This window comes from Aspergillus pseudonomiae (genome assembly GCF_009193645.1).
Source record: "Aspergillus pseudonomiae strain CBS 119388 unplaced genomic scaffold BDV37scaffold_13, whole genome shotgun sequence".
Lineage (NCBI taxonomy): Eukaryota > Fungi > Ascomycota > Eurotiomycetes > Eurotiales > Aspergillaceae > Aspergillus > Aspergillus pseudonomiae.
The window spans coordinates 1-18,006 of NW_022476005.1; the positions used below are offsets into that span (position 1 = coordinate 1).

The following is an 18,006-nucleotide window of genomic DNA, read 5'->3' on the forward strand; positions in this document are numbered from 1 at the left end:
AAAAAAAAAAAAAAAAAAGGAAAACCAAACTAACCAAAAAAAGATCGTCGACAAATGCCCCGAATGCGACTCCAACCACCTCGACCTGTTCCAGTCCGCCTTCGCCGAGCTAGCCGACATCTCCAAGGGCGTCATCGACATCAACTGGTCGTACGTCTCCTGCGACATCGACTCGCCCCTGAAACTCAAGAACAAGGAGGGTACCTCCGCGTACTGGTTCTCGATGCAGGTCGTCAATGCCAATGAGGCTGTTACCTCGCTGGAGGTTAGTACGGACGGTGGAAGCACCTGGCAGAGCACGACCCGCTCGAACTATAACTACTTCGAGAATAGTTCGGGATTCGGGACGGAGACGGTTGATGTGAGGGTTACGGGGAAGAGTGGCAAGGTTGTCACGGTTAAGAATGTGGGTGTTTCTTCGGGCACGGAGGTTACTGCGTCTGGAAATGTTTAGGGGATGGTGTTGTTCTGTTGGAAGTAGTGTATAGTGCGCTGCTTTGGTCTGAGTGGTTGAGTCGTTGCTTGGCTGTTGTTGTTGTTGGTGGTGGTGGTTTGGTTGGTGAAGTTCGTTGCTGTTCTCTTCTCTACGATGCATTGGTTATCCTTTGATGGGACGGCATTGGGGTGGTCAGTTCGTAACCCTAGTGCTCATTCCTGTATGTCAACATTCTATTCTCGGTACATATTGACTTGAACATTTACCAAGTTCGATTTTGGGGTACCACTATGGCGTGATACAAACCTACGCCATTCAAAGCATGTAAACAACCACAAGGATGTTCTCATCTACAGGACGAGATTGAAAGTGAAGAATTGCATTCCGATATCGCGGGATTCAGCATCCGTATTAATCACACTCCCAGCCGTAGTTTCGCCGACCCATCCTTAAAAAGATAGCGTACACGAAGAATAAAAGAATAAAGAAAAAAAAAATTCCACAAGGGTAACGCAAATAGAGAAGAGAACATAGCAGAAAACCGAACCCAGGCTTAAACAATTAGCGTGGAAAGACTAGTCACGTACTCACTCCCGTGGAAGATAAACTCAGACTGTACCTGCAAATTTCAATAAAAACACGATGTCGTTGCTAGATGACATCATAGCAAATCTGGAAAAGTTTATTCAAGGGAGGGAGGACAATCGAAATGTGAAGAGGAAAGGAGATGTCGAGAGAGGGTGGTTATGTCAGGGTTCCCAGCCTTCAAAAAGAGAAGTAAATAAGTCATGGCACGTTTAGAACGGAACGAAGATCATCGCAGAAAGGAGTCTCGCGACTAATGTGTACGTAACAAAGAGAAGTGAACCGGATGTCAAACCTGGCCCTGATCAACCTCCAGAGGTTCCAGCTCCTTGGCCTCCTCATAATCGTCGAATTCGAGGCCCGCATCGCGACAGCGTTGCAACCACTTGAGCGCAATGTCTCCACGGCGATTGACCTCGACTTTTAATTTGGAGTTTTGTGCGCTGATCTCGTTGATGGCATGACTCGTAGTCATGTTGTTCTGCTCCCATCGTTCGCTCATTGCCTTCTTTTCGTCATGAAGCTGACAGATGTACTCGATCGCGCGTTGCAGAATAGCACCCTTGTTCTTGTCGCAGTTTGGAACAAGACGAGCAATCTGATTGATACCTTCATTGATCGCCTCACGGCGTCGGCGTTCCACTTGGGAACCAGTCAGTAACAGAATCGAAAGAAAGCAGGGAACGCGACCGACCTTCTTTGTGATTGTTCTTGCGGATCTGATGCCATTCCGGCGACCCAACGGAGGGCTTTTGGTTCATGCTTTGTGCTTCACGCGCAGCATAGACAGCAGCGGCAGTAGAATTGTGACCATGAGCGCCACCTATCGCTTGGCCCATTTCATCTCCGAACGTCAGGCCATGTGGAAGGCTACTGTCGAATGTCGCGTCTGGGGGAGGTGGGTATTTGTTCTGCGGTTGGTGCGCGGCTAAAGCAGCTTTAGCTGTCAGAGCATTCTCATCAGAGATACCGTTCTGCGGACCGACATGTTGGAGAATTTGCTGGTCAATATTAAGCTCGGATGCTGCACCAGGGAGGCCATGGGTATCGTAAGACCCGAGAGAAGCATGGCCGAAAGTAGGTTGGGTGTCTGGGGCTGGAATGCTGCCGTTACTTCCGTTGGAGGAGCGGTTCAATCGCTGAGCATCAGGCCCGGTGCTGTCAGTGCTTTCGCGCTTTCGCTTATTGTTCAAGCCATCAGTGGCACCCAATGAGGGATCGGACATGACGCCGAGTATTACAAGTGAACTACCCTACAAACAAGCGAGTCAGCAGACCAGTGAAAAGGAGCGTCGGTGCGCCCTGCTTACCTGCTAGATAAGGTAGACCTGAGATAAGATTGGGAAACCACGCTCCTGCACAGCTACTGACACCAATCTATTGTTGAGTGAGTGATCTATGAACCATGTGTTCTTGTCAGTGATCGCAGCTCAATGGTCAGTAGTGCAGATGCAATTCTCATAGAAAGCAGAATGAGCTGTGTTAAAATATGATGGGAAATGTCAATTTAGATAGAAAATCATTCAATCAATAGAAAAGCGTGAATATTGCTGATCAGTATTGATGTTGAGGTAGAGTGGGAGACGCGTTCGGGGGGTTGACGCGCGCATCTCCGCATCCGCATCAATAACATCTGGTCAGTGAGATTATGCCAGCGGCAAAGCACAACTCTTCACATATACCACTAAGTATATGGATCGCGGCTGCATACATAAAAGCATAGGATAGAGATACATCAGGCAGTATCGATCAGCAAGGGACTACAGTCCAGACGCGCCCTGGCAGTTTTGCGACCGACGAAACCGCGCGACATCATAGGCAACGGTCTCCTCGCGACCGGTTCATGGCGGAGAGCATGAACACCAGGGCGATGGACGGGACAAGAGCAGGAGCACCGTGCCGCAGCAACCGAGGGTTGTTGCGGTTGACAGAACGGAGAACAAGGAGGTAAACGAGAAGAAAGGGAGCAGCAGTACCTTGGGATGGGCTATCTATCACCTGACAGCAAGTCACCTGCCACGGGCAACAACAAGATAGGATGATCGCGATTCGATCGTGAGAGCAAGAAAACGAAATTTGTACCGGGAAGAAATGGTCGAGGCAGAAACGTCCGGCGTCAACACAGTGGACAAGTCGGATTTGAAAACGAACAAAAAGAAGTGGCGGCTTTTACAATGGAAAGTAGGGATACATGGAGGTGTAGAGAGAGAGTCGAGTAGAGAGGGATTGCTCACGTGGCGAGGGCGAAAGACGAGGTCAAGCCTTTGGCCAAAAAGAGGAGGAATGCGGTGACCGGTTGTGACCTGGTGTGCACTCGAGTCACGGGATAACGGAGCCTCTCTCTTTATCTCTTTCCTTTATCGATCCACCGATCATTCCATCGCAGGAACAACTTGGGGAAGTTCTTTGCACCGAGCCAGCCCGCTCATTATCAACCAATCTCTGTCCCTCCCAAGTTAATCCAACCGGTTTTCTTCCTTCCCTCCTTCTTCCTCATCCAGATGTCATGTGCTGTAATCCCGTGCCCCCTCCTCACCCAAGGCCCCCGTTGGCATCGCTGATTGGCTGCGTGTTTTCGCCTTGGCCGGTTGCCGGAGGAGGGGTTCACCCGGAAATCACGTGGGCCCTTGCAGCCCTCCTGAACGAGGAGCGGACGAAGATCATGAACTCTTAGTAACTCTGCAATGTTTCCCCAGGTCTGCAGTGTTCCTCGAATAATGGCCACTGCCCTCTCATGCAGGATGGTGTCATTGGAGGACGAAATCCCCTCCATTTGGGAGTGCCTGCTCATCCCGACCGGCCCGTCCCTCCTTTGGTCCCTGCTTAGGTTGCATGGTCCAAAACGCATAGTATCAGTTGTTTAGTCGACGAATGACGGGGATCATGCCATGTCCCTCGATTTTTCCTCTGTGAGATGCCGATCGCCCTGGTCTGCCTGGTATTCGAGGTATAATAGCATCACTAACCTAACCGCCCCATCCCCCCTCGATCTAATCTTCCAGGAATCATTCAACGTTTCCAAGTTCAAGTCTGCCGGGGTTTCTGAGCCCCCTCATTGGCAGAAAAAACCATCTCGATAGTTCAATAGCTCAAAATTGAGGACACCTTCCCAAAGAATCGTGGTCTCAGTTGACAGACGCAGTAGAAGTCTTTCGCTGAACCTTCCGGACTTGAGATACTCTCCCATTGGAGCTCAGCGGGTTTTCTTTATCCCTCCATCATATTTAGCTTACTGCCCCCCAAAGAACATGACTTCATCTGACCCTAGTGTCACATGTGCCCACTGCGCGCATATTAGAGGCTCAGCTTCCACCCCCCAAGTTGCGTTCTTCACTCAGCGGCAGTGTCCAATCTGCGGCCTATGGTTAGTGGGGATGTTTGCTAGGGTTGTAGTAAGAAAAACCTGTTCTCACCCATCAAGATTGACTTCTCGACACCATCTGGAAAGGTGCCGATCAATCTGGTCATAAGATGAGTGGAATGCTAAAGAAAAGGACGGGCGCGTGAAGAAAGAGGGAGGTACTGAGACGATAGTTTATCGGGGCTACTGCCTGAGAACCTATTAAATGGTTATTCTCCGGACTTTTAAATCTAGAATCCCCCCTGTCTTTGCAGAAAAGAAAGAAATGTCACATGGACCAGCATTCAGTATGACTGTCAAGTGACTCACATGACTCTGGGACGTGGAAGTGTGGCAAGACGTTTGTCGGAATGCTGGCCACTCGTGAACTCACTGTACGATTACCGTTGCAAAAGAGGCATAAGACGTGCGACGATAGTTGAATAGATGGAAGAGAGTAGTTCGCATGTTGTAGCATATTGAGGATCCCGACCACCCAGCTCTCGTAGGAGGTAGGTGAATAGACCATTACAAGTATGAGAGCCCCAAGCATGCTATACTTGCCATCGACCGGCACTTATGAAAGGATACTATTATTGCCCGAGCCATGGATACGTCGCCACAGCTCAATCACATTACCTACTAGCTTTAACTAAGCCGAAGACCATTTTTGGGTCCATCGTAGTATCCGCAAAGCAGATCCCTTCGGCTGTCGCGGCCATCATATCCCAGCAGAATATTTTCACATCAAACGGCGATGTATCCTTGTCCCCACTCTCATCCTCACCAGACCCATTCCCAGAACCTTTGTCCACAGCACTGGTTTCTCCATCGGCCGAGGGGCGGCGCGGCCGTTGCGTAACAGCAATAATAGCACTCGTGCCAGCGTACAGAACCGGGTTGGTTCCCTCAGGACCTGGTTCGTCTCCGGCGCGATTCGCAAAAACAATAACAGTCTTCTTGCCAGACTCCGCATCATCCCCATCAAAGTTCACCTCATGACGCAATCGTTTTTTGATGAGGGGCCAAAACCGCTGGATCCAGTAGTTGAAGGTATCCATCTCCGGCTCGCCAGCGAGAGCGTCGAGCTCTTCCCGGCCCAAGGATGTGAGCCAAGCCATCGAAAGGACGACGAGTTGAGACTTCGAATCCAGCACTCGGTTCGCGAACTCCCATGTGGTGAACGGCGTCTCGAACTTATACGGGTTGATATCCATGCATATCCCGAATGAAGTGGCAACGTTGGTGCCGGGAGAATTCTGCTCTGGTGATTTCCCAAAGGTAAGCTCGCGAAAGCCCCGCTTCACATCCCCTTCGGCGGCCCATGTCTCGTCTGTATAGTACAGAAACGCCTTGCGGTAGTTGTGCAACACCTCCCCGTTCTCGTCAACCACAAGAAGAGAGTTGTAGTACGTCTCCTGCTGACTAGTCGAACCGTCTCCTTGGCTTACCCCTGCTTCCTCGACCTCAGGATACCCAACGCACACTTTACATCGATACCGCCTAGCAGTCTCTCGTGCCCACGCGGCTGATGGGCCCTTCCCCGCAGGCTCCAGATATGGCCTGATAGCCTGCAGCGACGGGAAGTTATAACCTTCGCACAGAGCATCAGCATAGGGCGTCCATAAAGAAAAGATCAAGATTTACCACAACAGAACATACCAGTCAAAGCCAACTCAGGCAATACCAGAATCTCCGGTTTCAAGACGTCGACTCCGATGCCAACGCCTCCTAGCACTTTGCCATTCTGCAGCAATTCATTGGCGCGGCTGATGTTGCCTTCCACGTCCCCCAGTTTCGGGGCGAACTGTAAGGTGGCGATTCGCATTTCCCTGCGCTGCTGGTTGTGTGTACGCAGAACAGGGAATGGTGTGAAATGTGGATGCTTTGGCGGGTATCTCCTCTGGGTACTAAATGCAGCGCACCTATGCACTGCAGGAGAGCGGATGGCGAATACGGACGGTCGACACTGTAGGCCGAACCCGGTACAAAGAGTATTTACTTGCGTTGGAATAGTAATGGTGGCGATATATTTTGGCAGTCCTTTTTCCTTTTTGTAAATAGTATCAAAACGATGAGTAGCGCCGGTTGATTGAGAGTTCGATGGGTGATGTTGTTTGTTCTGATTGGTTTCGCTGTGACAAAACTCCCCGTGGTGTGTGGGGTTGGGCGGTGGGTCTGGGCTTTGGTTCGTAGTATTGTCCTGCACCTATTACTACTAGGTGGACTTACATATAAAACTACCTCAAACTCTGCTTGTTCAATGTCATACCGGATCGCTTTCAATGGAGAGTAGGTGTCCTGTGTTCTAAAGGCGGCTGGCTAAGTACTCTCTATCTGTAAACGAGTAGTGGATCCGAAATCATACAATTTCATCATAGTACAACAATCCCTTGGACAAGATGCATTCAATGCATTCGATGAAATACAAAAAAGAAAAATAAAAAAGAACTGCCTAGACTGAATGTAGGGGCAAAGGAATCCCACTCGCTAAGATCCAGAACAAATCGAGGTATATGATCTTTCCCGCGCCATGCTTGAGACCCAGGTACTATGCAGTAACTCTCAACACCATATGTAAACATAGAATTCGCTGAACGCCGTCTCCCAATGCAGATATTGAACTCCAACAAAACCAATATAATATGTACTTAAATGGCTCTACCGAAAGAACCAACCTCAGCCATGAACGCATATAACTGTATGAGATTGAAGATCCCCATAGATGCGCAATCCTGTTGCTGTTGATTACCGAACCGTCTTTTATTTAGATTTTCGTTTCTTTTTAGGGGTAAAGTCCAGTGGCTTATAGGCCAACCCTTTGCCACCCGTCAGGCGAAGTCTTTGTTCGGTGCGAGATAATGTGCGGCCCAGTCCGAGATCGGTGTCAGGGGCAAGTGCAAGGTCATACCCGTTCACAAGTGATTGGGGCGACTGACTCCGGGAGAAAGAATACGACGAAGAGAAACTGCTTCGAGGGCTGAAAGACGAGCGCCGAGGTTCAGATGACCTAGTAGACCAGCTGTTTATAAGTCTTGGGCCGCTCCTGAGAGATTCAGCGGCTATGCGGGCAGCAGAGAGGAGGAGTTCATCCTCGTCAACTTGATTAGGCTTTGGAGGCTCTGGTTTGGATTCGGCTGCCGGCTTCCGCGTCATGGACTCGATTTGTTCTAGGATAGGAAGCTTCGGTAGAGGTTTGATAGAGGAAAGCGCCATGGACTTTTTATGTAAAACAGGGGTCTCGGCTTTCGGCACTTTCGCGGCCTTAGAGCCGGCTTCTACCGGCAATTCTTCTTCGGGGTCTTCATGGACTCGCTTGCGACTTATCGAAGAAGTCCTCCGTCGCTTATCAGCTGCTTCTCTTAAGGTTTCTATCCATGCTAAACGTCGATCGTTCACATCGGGAGCTGGAAAACCATATTAGCGATACACTGCACAAAGGGGTAGTCTTGCTTTAATGCCACAAACTAACTTACCGACAGAAGTGGCCTCGTCCACAGTAGGCTCTGTAAGCTCTGTAGGCAAAGGAGATGTGGAATTTAGATTTTCCGGCTTGACAGATGTTGCCGGGCCCGTGGGTTCTGCTGGTCTGGTTTCTTCTAGCGATGATGAATTCATCTCCTGTTGCTGCTGGGCAGCGTCATTACTGTGTAACGAAGATTGTCCGTCGTTTGACGCAGGTTCTTCGGTTGTCCTCTTTGTGAACGTAGGTGCCTCATATTTTGCAGGTTGCTCTTGCCCTGCATTGCTATCTGTGGGCTTCTCAATAATGGAACTCGACTGCCCAGAGGTTGACTCGGATAATGAGGGTTTGGGAATCCCTGGGGAGTTATTAGAGCCTCCTATGAATGAGCTTTTGTATTGGGCACGAATCATACCGTTATTCTCTGACGAAAATGGGGATATAAAGGTTGTTGGAGACTGCGCAAAGGGTCCCTGCGGGAGCTTCGGAGAACCTGTCTGGAGCGGGCTCCCTGTATCGCTAGGGACAGTGCTCTGAGCAGCAGCATTAAATACAGTGCTGGGCGCGCCCGAAGGGGTTGGTGCATTGGCGGTATCGAATATACTGGAAGGTTGGCTAGCAGTCAACTCAGCAGCTTGATGAGGCTTGGCATCAGATGAGGGTGTCGGAAAACTAAAAGGTGAGTTGGTCGGCGTCGTACTGGGTTGAAATAGACTAGGAAATTTGAAGGCAGGTGCCGTGGAGATAGCGTTAGGCGCATCGGGTTTGTCTTGCTGCGACGCCGGACCCGGTGGTGCGCTAAAAATGGATGTGGACTGCGAGGTGTTCGGCCCAAATGAGAATGGAGAACTGTTGCTGTTTGTCTCAGGTGTCTTCGAGGATGGGAGAGAAGACAGGCCTGCAAATGGGTTAGGCGGCGCCGATTCTGTGGGAGCGCTAGCTGAGGGACCAGGTGCGAATAATGAGGAGAGTGGTTTAGCACTCTCGGACGGCTGGAACATACTAGGCGTCTGGGAGAATACGCCTGCTGTTTGTGTCGGCTCGGCACTTGTTGATGTTTGTGTAGATTCCCCAAAAAACCCGCCAAGACTATCTGCGGATGTCGGCATATCCTGCACTGATCCATCCTGCGCAAAGTCCCCACTTGGTTGTGGTGTCTCGTTATCTTCGTCGCTGACAAACAGTGCATCGTCGTCTGCAGAAACCCCCGTTGTTGTCGCAGACAAAGCCAGAGGGAGCTCTTGTAGAACTGAGCTGTCAACCATCCCTAACTGCGCTGCTTGCTTGATATTCAAGCCAAGAATTATTGCGACCAACGTGCGGCCTGCACGCTTTGACTCGACATACGTCTCTGAGAATGTATGGTCTGATGTTCTTCGGAACTCTGTTATTCAATGGGTCAGTCGAGGAAATGCAGTAAAAAATTGGACGAATATCTAGAAACATTCCCCCAATATCCGGTCAAGCGAAGGCCACTTCAACTGGCAAAAGAGATGAAGCGGTTTCATCGTCGAGGGTTACACATACCGACTGAGTCAATGTTACGGCTTCCCCAATTCATATATAAGTCGCCATTTGCGTTTTCAGCAAATTCCAAGTCCTGTTCTTCGCAAAATTTGATAGTCTGCTCAGTGTCGTCAAAGTATAGCACCCTCGTTAACTCATCCACAGTCCATTCTTCGTTTTTATGTTGTTGAGAAGACGGATATCGGCAATACCCCTTCCAAATCGAGCGGATAGCAGTCAATCGCACGTTGTTGAAATAGATCTCCGCAACACAGGCCATCAAATATGAAACAGCGGGAGAGTCCACCAGACTGAAAAAGCGCCCGTAAAAGCCCTGTGCAATTGCATTTTGCCTTTTAGAGTCGAGAGTCCCCTGATACTCCCACCCATTACCAGCAGCAGCCAGTAGTTCCAGTGCTAATTGCACCCGCGGAGAATTGCGTAGTTCAGCTGGCCACTTTTGCACACGCGCTTCCAAGTCAGGCCGCTGGTCGAGAATAGAAAAGATAATATAATACGCGCGGAATTCATCTTCGTTTGGAAACGAGATACGACTGCGATTGTCGTCATAGTAGTACATTAGCGACAGCATCGTATTGTTAAGCTGTTCACGTTCCTGGTGATGATCGAACGGTTCTTCGTTGGCAGGGCTAGAAAGCAAGTGGAGTGATACAATGTGAAAACGGGCAATTCTCTCAAGACAGGTGACTGCCATTTTCACATGGTCTTCCTGGGTAAGTTGTTGGACTGAGAAGTCATTGCGAATAGATCGAGTTCGATCCCAAACGAACTTATGAATCAGCCCCAGGGGCTCGGGTCCGCCAATTACATGACGGATTAAGTAGTTCATGGTCTGGAGAAGGGCCTTTGGTGTTCGGATATCGGATGGAAGTTGCTCGTCATAGCCAGCAGCCGATCTTCGGAAACGTTTGAGCATTTTTGTTTCGAGATTCTGCAAGGAATTCGTTGAAGGGTGAAGCAACTAGGTCCGGAATGTAAGTGCAGGTCGAACAGCGATACGGATTGACACGAATACCTTCTCACTCTTATCGACCATCTTCTGAACGATGCGCTCAACGCGTTCAAACTCCGGACACATGCTAGTACATGTTCCCACAGGTGTAATAGCTTGGTTCAAAGAAGTTGGTTGGTTTGGATCCGCCATCTGTCCTTCCCTGATGGCTTTCTCTCTCTGTTTAGCCCTATCGAGTTTGAGCTGTGTATCCCATTAGCATGTTAATCCACTTCTCTGTCCGGATAGCGAATGAAGACCGACCTGTTCGTAACGATCGTTGTAGTTGTTTGAAACAGACACATCTTCGACAGGTACATTGGACATGGTCGCCCCGTTTGGCCGTATTGAGGAAGGCCGCTTTCGGGGATCACGACTTGAATCGACCTGGGTCCCATCGAAAGTGGAAGGGGCCCCAAATGACGGCGCTTTCCCGAACCCGGGGAAAGAAGGTTTTTGCGGAGCAGGCTTCCCAGCGAAGGGCGATGGAGAGGGCTGGTTCCCGGTCTGTTTCAATTGAGCGAAAGGCGAAGCCACATTTGCGGATGGACCACCGTTCGAGTCGGGTTTGCGCCAGGTATTTCCCATAGTACCACCTCCTCGGCCGTGGCCACGAGTAGCCCTGGGAGCCGTCATTGCTCCGCGTCCGCGTCCACGGGCTCTGGGATTGTGGGGCACATTTCCATTTTTGGCTTGATAAGGCGCCGAACGCCCAAGTGTACCACCACGTCCACGACCTGCTGTTCCCGTTGTGCCGTCTTTCTGGCTAAGGCCAGCAAATGGGTTTGGCGGACCGGCCATTTTGTCGCAAGCAAGGCGGGAACAGTGGACAAGGATACGCGTGAAGTGGTCCGGGGCTTCCCCTCTCGCGAGGTTATCAAGTTTAGTCCGATTAGATTCCAATCATTGACAGGAGTTGCGGGCCGTCGGATGTGAAGGCGGAAGGCGATGAGTGAGATATTCTAAAAGTGCTATCCTCCGAAAACCATTGGCAGGAGCGTGACGAAAGAGTTAGCCAAGGATGGCGCCGGAAGTAACACAGTTTTCATGGTAACACGATCGAGAAGAAAGAGAGGGTGAATAAAGGGAAAAAGAAATGGTGAAGGAACAATGATGTACGGGACCTGTGGCTAAAGCGAAAGCAGGAAACGATGATGGCGCAGTACCTTTCGATGCGAATATTGACAATGAAAAGTCTTCCTCAAGACAGAAACAAGGTCATACACAGAAGCCTCTGCAGCAACACAGGAGCTGCGACGTTGCAAGCCAGATTGGATGGGGCCTGTGATCGTGGGGAGAAACCTCCGCGCGGGCAAACCGGTCGTCCAAAAACAACGGAAGTTCGGTAGGAATACGCGCAATTTCGGAGTGCGAAACTAGGGTGATTGGTTTTAAGTTGGCTCGGCCCGTTCAGTTTGATCGTCTCGAATGAGGAGTGCAGAAGGGGGATTATGGTTGGTTTCTATCCAGTCTTCAGCGAAGCTCTGTCAGCTGCACCTGCGTCAATGCCCGGTAAACGCACAGACCAATTTTATCAAGCGCTCCTAACGCGCGCCTAGCTCCAGTGGGCTGTCGCAATTGACATCGGCTTATTGATTATCCGTCCCTCCTACTCTGTTCGCTTTCTTATCCACTACTAGTTCAGGATTTTGGATATTTCAAAAAAAAAAATATATGGATTCAAGAAACAACTTAAAATACGTGCATCACGCTTTTGAAACCAATATCGCTCCACAAAACCCAGAAAGCCACTGTGGCCACAATTACGCCCACCGCTTCTATAACCAATAAACCCTCGTTTCAGGCCGTCGCTTCTGGTTTCAGAAGCCAGGAAGCACGTAGCCTGTATATGGACGCCTTCGCTCGAATACTTCATAAGAAAAAAATCCACACAAAAATAAAAACAGGGAAAAGGGAAAAATATCTGCGGCATACATCCGTCCCAAGGCGCCGTCAAAGAATTTCTGTTCAATGCATAACGTGTAGTTGCAAAGATTGCAATCAACTAGAAGGAAAAACGTATAAAGAGGCGTAACGTATGTATGGAGCCTGAAATATGAATCAAAGAAGCGAAAGTCACCAAGTGGTGACAAATTTGTCTGAATGGGAGTGGGTGGTGAAATCGCGAAGCAGCAGAAGTCTATTGAAAGTTCATACAAATCGTGCGTGTCATTCGAGCTCAGACTAAGGTCGCAGCTTTAATACCTGGATAGAAGATGTGCCGGAGGTGTTTATGCATGGTGAGGTATCATGTGAGGGTGACTCAAGGATCCCGCGCGGAAAGGGGTGCCTTTCGGCAGACCATGAGGAGTATGAGCCAGCTCTGTTGCGTGCGAAGTGGTAGTGAGCGGCATGTGGTAAGGCATATGTTGAGGAATGTTCTGAGCGGGCGCAGAGCCATAGTCCATGGGATTGAACATGCTCTGTCGGTATGATGGTGTCCAGGCATCGAATTGACTAACGGATGGCTGCATAGGCAAGGCGGTTGGACGCTGGTGAGAAATGATCGGCTCTCCTGTTGTCGAAGCTGAGAATGGAGCCTGTAAGTAATCAAACGCATTGGGCTGTTCGTTTGGAGTCACAAGTCCCGGCGTTACGGGTGTCTTAAGAATAGGATGGGAGTATTCATCCGGGTACTCAGAGTTGCCGTAGTATGAGCGTTCATGCGCAGATTGCTCTCCGAAGCTCAATGATTCAGGCAATGGGAACAACTGGCCCCTTTCCCCCCCCATGTGCACGGGGCGGCCATGTCCACCCATAGTCATGTCCACGGAGGACGTGAACGAGGAAGCTTGCTCGGCCGATGATGGAGGTGTCAGGAACTCGTCATCAGCTTCCTCCAGGTCTTCGGGCTCCAACTTTTGTTCTGGCTCACTGATGGTGTCGGAGTCTTTGTCCTTCGCACTGGCGTCTCTGTTCTGGACATAAACAACACAGTTCGCATCTAGTTAAAGCATTAGCTTGAGATAGGGCCGAAGGTCTATAAGTTAGACATACCAACTTCACCAAGTTCATATCTCTCTTCCATCCTCCGTACTTTGAAAACCTCGTCCAAGACCTCAATCTTCGAGGTAGGTCTCAGTTGTCTCTTAGAATCATGCGCAACTTCTTGCAGCTTGTCGGGGGTGATTCCGAATTTCCCGAGCTTACGCACGATGTGGATAAGGAGTCGAATGCGTTCTAATGGTTGTGAGTATGGATAGCCTGTTTATTGGGGGTACGTATCTACTCACGCTCTTTCCTGAGGTGGTCGGGCTCCTTGTGGACCACTCCCGCTGGCCACCACTCAGGCTTGGTCTTCTCCGGGTCTCCCTTCTCACCCGAGGCAGCTCCAGCTCTGGGCTTGCCTCCATTGTAAGGATGCTTCACTTGCTTCCGAGGTTCAATGAATTTAATAAAAGCTTTGGCAATCTGGCGGCAATTAAGCTGCTGGAAATGCTTCAAGGCATTCTCGTAGTACTCGAGGATTTTCTCAGTGTCCCCGATCTCAATGCCTACCATGCTTGTGGAGGCAGGTACTTCCTCAACAGGCTCAGGGAAATGTGGCTCAAGAGCATGCTCCTGGAAGGAAGACTTGCGTCGCTTTACATGGCGAGAGAAGTCGTCGGGACGCGGGTAGCCATATAGCGAAGCTCCCATACCAGAGTATTCTAGCACTCAAAGTGATCAGTCGACCCGTGCATGAGGCTTAGGGGCGCGTTGTTATACGTACTGCGAATGGTGGGTCTGCGATACCCAATCTTGGCTCCCAGTATCTCCAAGAACTTATCCTGTACGTCGGGGGTAAAGACTGTACCGTTTGTTTCCCGGATAGACGAAGACTCTTGCACCTTAAGTCTTCCGAGGTTGTCGAGGTAGATCATTGCATAATGGGTGTAAGGGAGGTTGAATGATGTACGCATAGTTACATCCATAGCCTGTATGGTCAGTGATGGTCTCATATTGACTTGGCTTTGTTCTGCTTACTGGAGCGGTTTCCCATCCAGTATAATCATCATGCATAGAGGACGCTGGCCTCTTGACGGCTCCTGTGCCGGACACGGATGCACTGACAACCATGATGTCTTTGAGAAACGTTTAGATAAAGTTGCCAGTTAGGGGAAAGGTAGTAATCAGAGGATCTGAGTGGCTTTCTTATTCAAGAAAAGAAAGCTTGGTCAGAGATAGAGAGACTGGTAGACAATATGGAACATAGAGAAGGGCCTCGAGGTTTCGATGGAGTGTCGACTGAGCGCGAGCAAAGCGGCAATTTGTATCTGCTCGAGGTCCAGAAACAAATGCACTGCGATAGGATAGTTCAAGCCGACGCTGAGGGAATAACAAACCCCTCTCTTTCAAGTGACTTGGTCGAACAGGACGTGGCCGCGTTTGAGCTGGAAAACTACAGATGTAGTGGCAACTGTGGTGCCAACGGGCTTGGTTAGCTACCAGCTTGGTCATGGTAAGACGCAGTTCATCAAGCAACGAATTGCAATAGCAAGGCATATGGTACAACGTGGGGTCCGCAATCCCGCTGCTATCTGGTGTAATTCCCCGACAGTGCTGGCAGCATCCTGGATCCCCCCAATGTCCGTCAAACAGAGAGAGAAGTGGGAAAGTATGCATAGGCTCCAACTACTCACAGCACACAGCGATAAGCGTAAGTTGTCAAAAGCCAATCAAGGTGCTGACAGGCAAGTCGAGAGAGGATGTTAAGCTGTTGGTAACCGGCTTTGGGCACACAAGACGGAGTAAAATGAAGTGCAGCAGGGTTGAAGCGAATGCGAGAAGGTCTTCTTTCCTTTGAAGGTATGTATGTACTAGAAGAGGTAAACGGTTGGGTGTAACAGAGTTGTTTGACTTGGGGGGGAGTCAAGTCCTTGTTAAGTTCAGAGAAGGATGGGTAAGAGTGAAAAGTAGAAGTCACAAATAGCAAGGAAGAATGGGTGACTTTATAAAAGAAGATGGAGAATAGGAAAGGAAAGGACTGGGTTATGAGTATGCAAGATTTTGAATGATTGATCGATTACATCTAGACAGAAGAACCCACACCCTCTCCCCCGGGCATTTAGTTTCGTCGTCCACCCCCTCCCCGGTGGTGGTATCGAACTGTCCCAATCTGGAATTGGCATGATGGGCCTAGTAGTCAAGTGGGCAACCCAGGATCATCCATGATCCTGGAGCCCATCAGAAGCCGAAACACGACGAACAGGGACTACCAGGCACCGGTAGACCACTTGCGGCTGCATCTCTGGGAAGTGGACATGCAGTAGGGCGATTAAAAAAATGATTTTATGATTTTATTTATTTTAGTTTGATTTATTTTGTAAAAAAAAAAAAAAAAAAAAATGAAATTAAAAAATAATAATAACGTTATTATTATTATCATTATTTATTATGAAAATTTAATTTCTGACATCCTGGTTTTACTATTTGTAGATCGACCACTTTAGCTTTCTGGCAGCTGTGCAACCGCCCCCAGAGGCTTTGTTCGGAGCGGCCAGTGAGCAGCCTAGTGGCGTCTCCATTATTGGTCCCCACAAGCACTTTTGGCGACAAACCCTACCAAATAAATGTGCATTAAATTATTTTCCTTCATTTAATTAACGAAGTATACTTCAAAGTGACAAAAGCACCACACTAACCTCCAGAGCACTTTAGTCAACCTCACTAGTCTTTTAGTTTGGCTAAAGAATGCAACCGCCACATCCAGCTCCAGTGACCGTCGTTCGGGGACCATCTGAGACTTGGTTTTTCTGATCCCCTGGACGCTAGTATCGTTGGTAGATAATGCTTGCCGGTATAGCTGCCGAATTTGAGATAGAGAGATGATAGGGATCAATAACAATCTTGAGATAAGTCCCTAGAAAGAAAGAGAATATTCCATCAATCCGGTCTCTTTGCGAGCGCGACAAGTGTGCCAACTTTTGAACCCGTCATCTGGTACTAAGTCCGCAATCTCACTATCTTGTTAGGGTGCCTTTTTCTTTGGCCCTCAACCCCGCCTAATTAAACGTATAGCTTGGCCCTATCTAGCCAGCTCTTTACCTATCTACCTATCTACTGCCCCCTCTGGACATAAGAACACGATGTAGTAATAGAGTTACATTCTTCACCCCCCAGTTCGTCCAGCATTGGACCTGATGCTCCCCCCTCTCATTTGAAACTAGAGCATGTACACACCCTTTAATAAAGTATGGCATGTTGTACCGCAAGTTCATGGAACATGAACAACCAGCAGCCACCCTCCTGGGTGTCTAGATCCCGCACAGGCCCGCCTCTCGTCAGGTCCGTCCCACACAGCCCGCGCTTGGGCCAGACGGAGGGAAGAGTTTGCGTCTGTTTTGATCTGCTGAAGCGAATACACGCGCCATCCAGCTCCGAACTCAGGTGTCTGTGGACCAGAAAAAAAAGTACCTTTTGCTGATGCATGGTCTCAGAGTTACGTAGTGTTCTTGCGAATGCAATTCTGCAGATGCAGGTTGATCCTCTTCGGTTCCAGGACCCTTCAGGTGATGATACAACGCCAAGCGACGTATACACACGGAGTACGTATGTACATAGTTACCGTAGTGCGACTGCCGGCATGGGCAAGTCGGACTCGCCGAGTCATCGCCGTCGTCACCTGACCCAGCCAGCCCTCCGTTCATACATACATATACATGTACATATAACCTACCTGACACGAAGTGGCAATGATGAGATCATGCTCCTTGTACAACTGGAGGTCTTCATCGGTGTCACCGCTCACGAGCGACCGTTACATCTTTGGGGCGATAGTATACAGGTGTATAAATCTCTAACGAGCAATCGAACCATAGAGACCCGTATACGTAACTTGCGAACGGCGTAGATCCCCGACCCAAGCCGGAGCCCCGAAGTACCGACTAACTGGGCTATGATTGCGAACGGCTCTAAGGCAAAAGGACGAAATTGCGATGGGCCACGGGAGGGGAGAACCGTCGACCTTAGACTATGGGCCTTCGATCATGGGCGGATCTAAATACGATGTGCCCCGAGAGTTAGTCGCAGTTCCGGGTGAGCCAATGAACGGCGACAGTAGCTCCCAGAGCCGAAATGATCGTCCACCGTAGGAACGAAGAGGCTTGTGCATGGCCCAGAGTACTGGGATGTGGGATTTCTAGGCCTTGAAGCTAAGAGTCAGGAGTCGTCTGTCAACCCAACCCGTACCGGAGACATGGAATGGTTGGTTGTAGCTAAAGTACAGTACAGCAGCTATCATCGTAAGCAAACATTCGCCAGGGTCCTAAAAGCACCTCAGCTGTTGTTCTTGTCTTGTTGTCCCCTTCCTTCCCTTCAGCTCTATCGAATATTTGCCAATGTTAACGACTAGGTCAAATGCCGTTGCTAGCAATTTATGCACCATAGAGAGAATGAGGACAGAAAAAAGGAAAAAGGACATATGCACATAAAGATTGGTTCGTTGTTTTTATGGTGGGGGAAAAAAAAGACAGTTTGACAGTGTGGCAACCCCCTTTCGTTTATCCTAGTCGGGAATGTCCGGGGGATTGTTTCCGTCGCTAGTAAACGGAATGGCTCGCGCTACGACCACCACCGGACGAAGGCTTCATTGACATAGAAAACAAAGAAAGCAATGGGAGAAAATAAAGGGCCACTGGGATTGGTCCTAGTACATTTAGATTCGAGGAAACATCTCTTAGATC

The 18,006-nt window shown here is 49.4% G+C and overlaps 6 protein-coding genes across 6 annotated transcripts; 1 reads left to right on the forward strand and 5 right to left on the reverse strand.

Moving 5' to 3' along the window:
- Nucleotides 1–43: 43 nt before the first annotated feature.
- On the forward strand, nt 44–454 carry BDV37DRAFT_241548 (uncharacterized protein; the record flags this gene model as incomplete). Its single annotated transcript, XM_032081204.1, has 1 exon — nt 44–454. A coding segment is annotated over one exon (411 nt), but the record flags the coding sequence as incomplete, so codon positions are not given.
- Nucleotides 455–1,205: 751 nt separating this feature from the next.
- Nucleotides 1,206–2,679, reverse strand: BDV37DRAFT_38390 (putative HLH DNA binding protein (Penr2)). Its single transcript, XM_032090543.1, has 2 exons — nt 1,716–2,679; nt 1,206–1,663 (listed from the first exon to the last, which is right to left on the reverse strand). The coding sequence occupies exons 1-2, from the start codon at nt 2,245–2,247 to the stop codon at nt 1,311–1,313; spliced, it is 885 nt and encodes a 294-aa protein (XP_031944284.1). The 5' UTR covers nt 2,248–2,679; the 3' UTR covers nt 1,206–1,310.
- Nucleotides 2,680–4,492: 1,813 nt separating this feature from the next.
- Nucleotides 4,493–6,330, reverse strand: BDV37DRAFT_38643 (putative protein N-terminal asparagine amidohydrolase). Its single transcript, XM_032090544.1, has 2 exons — nt 6,024–6,330; nt 4,493–5,955 (listed from the first exon to the last, which is right to left on the reverse strand). Exons 1-2 carry the CDS (start codon nt 6,187–6,189, stop codon nt 4,997–4,999), a joined length of 1,125 nt encoding a protein of 374 aa, XP_031944285.1. The 5' UTR covers nt 6,190–6,330; the 3' UTR covers nt 4,493–4,996.
- A 794-nt stretch (nt 6,331–7,124) lies between these two features.
- On the reverse strand, nt 7,125–11,143 carry BDV37DRAFT_280241 (putative leucine permease transcriptional regulator (SAC3); the record flags this gene model as incomplete). Its single annotated transcript, XM_032086515.1, has 6 exons — nt 7,125–7,768; nt 7,838–8,182; nt 8,240–9,208; nt 9,352–10,312; nt 10,367–10,546; nt 10,607–11,143. The coding sequence occupies 6 exons, from the start codon at nt 11,141–11,143 to the stop codon at nt 7,125–7,127; spliced, it is 3,636 nt and encodes a 1,211-aa protein (XP_031944286.1).
- A 1,281-nt stretch (nt 11,144–12,424) lies between these two features.
- On the reverse strand, nt 12,425–14,725 carry BDV37DRAFT_38772 (uncharacterized protein). Its single transcript, XM_032090545.1, has 5 exons — nt 14,309–14,725; nt 14,055–14,259; nt 13,576–13,992; nt 13,340–13,522; nt 12,425–13,286 (listed from the first exon to the last, which is right to left on the reverse strand). Exons 1-5 carry the CDS (start codon nt 14,399–14,401, stop codon nt 12,574–12,576), a joined length of 1,611 nt encoding a protein of 536 aa, XP_031944287.1. The 5' UTR covers nt 14,402–14,725; the 3' UTR covers nt 12,425–12,573.
- BDV37DRAFT_38788 (uncharacterized protein) lies at nt 14,363–15,110 on the reverse strand. Its single transcript, XM_032090546.1, has one exon. It carries the CDS (start codon nt 14,945–14,947, stop codon nt 14,477–14,479), a length of 471 nt encoding a protein of 156 aa, XP_031944288.1. The 5' UTR covers nt 14,948–15,110; the 3' UTR covers nt 14,363–14,476.
- Between the last annotated feature and the right edge of the window lie 2,896 nt (nt 15,111–18,006).

Coding starts and splice junctions, on each gene's coding strand:
- BDV37DRAFT_38643 (XM_032090544.1), bottom strand. CDS start 6,189: ATGCGAATCGCCACCTTACAGTTCGCCCCGAAACTGGGGGACGTGGAA. Junction 5,956..6,023: donor GCCTGAGTTGGCTTTGACTG/GTATGTTCTGTT, acceptor CTCTGTGCGAAG/GTTATAACTTCCCGTCGCTG.
- BDV37DRAFT_38772 (XM_032090545.1), bottom strand. CDS start 14,401: ATGGTTGTCAGTGCATCCGTGTCCGGCACAGGAGCCGTCAAGAGGCCA. Junction 13,993..14,054: donor TCGCAGACCCACCATTCGCA/GTACGTATAACA, acceptor TTTGAGTGCTAG/AATACTCTGGTATGGGAGCT. Junction 13,287..13,339: donor ATATGAACTTGGTGAAGTTG/GTATGTCTAACT, acceptor TGCTTTAACTAG/ATGCGAACTGTGTTGTTTAT.
- BDV37DRAFT_38390 (XM_032090543.1), bottom strand. CDS start 2,247: ATGTCCGATCCCTCATTGGGTGCCACTGATGGCTTGAACAATAAGCGA. Junction 1,664..1,715: donor CAAGAACAATCACAAAGAAG/GTCGGTCGCGTT, acceptor CTGGTTCCCAAG/TGGAACGCCGACGCCGTGAG.
- BDV37DRAFT_38788 (XM_032090546.1), bottom strand. CDS start 14,947: ATGCATACTTTCCCACTTCTCTCTCTGTTTGACGGACATTGGGGGGAT.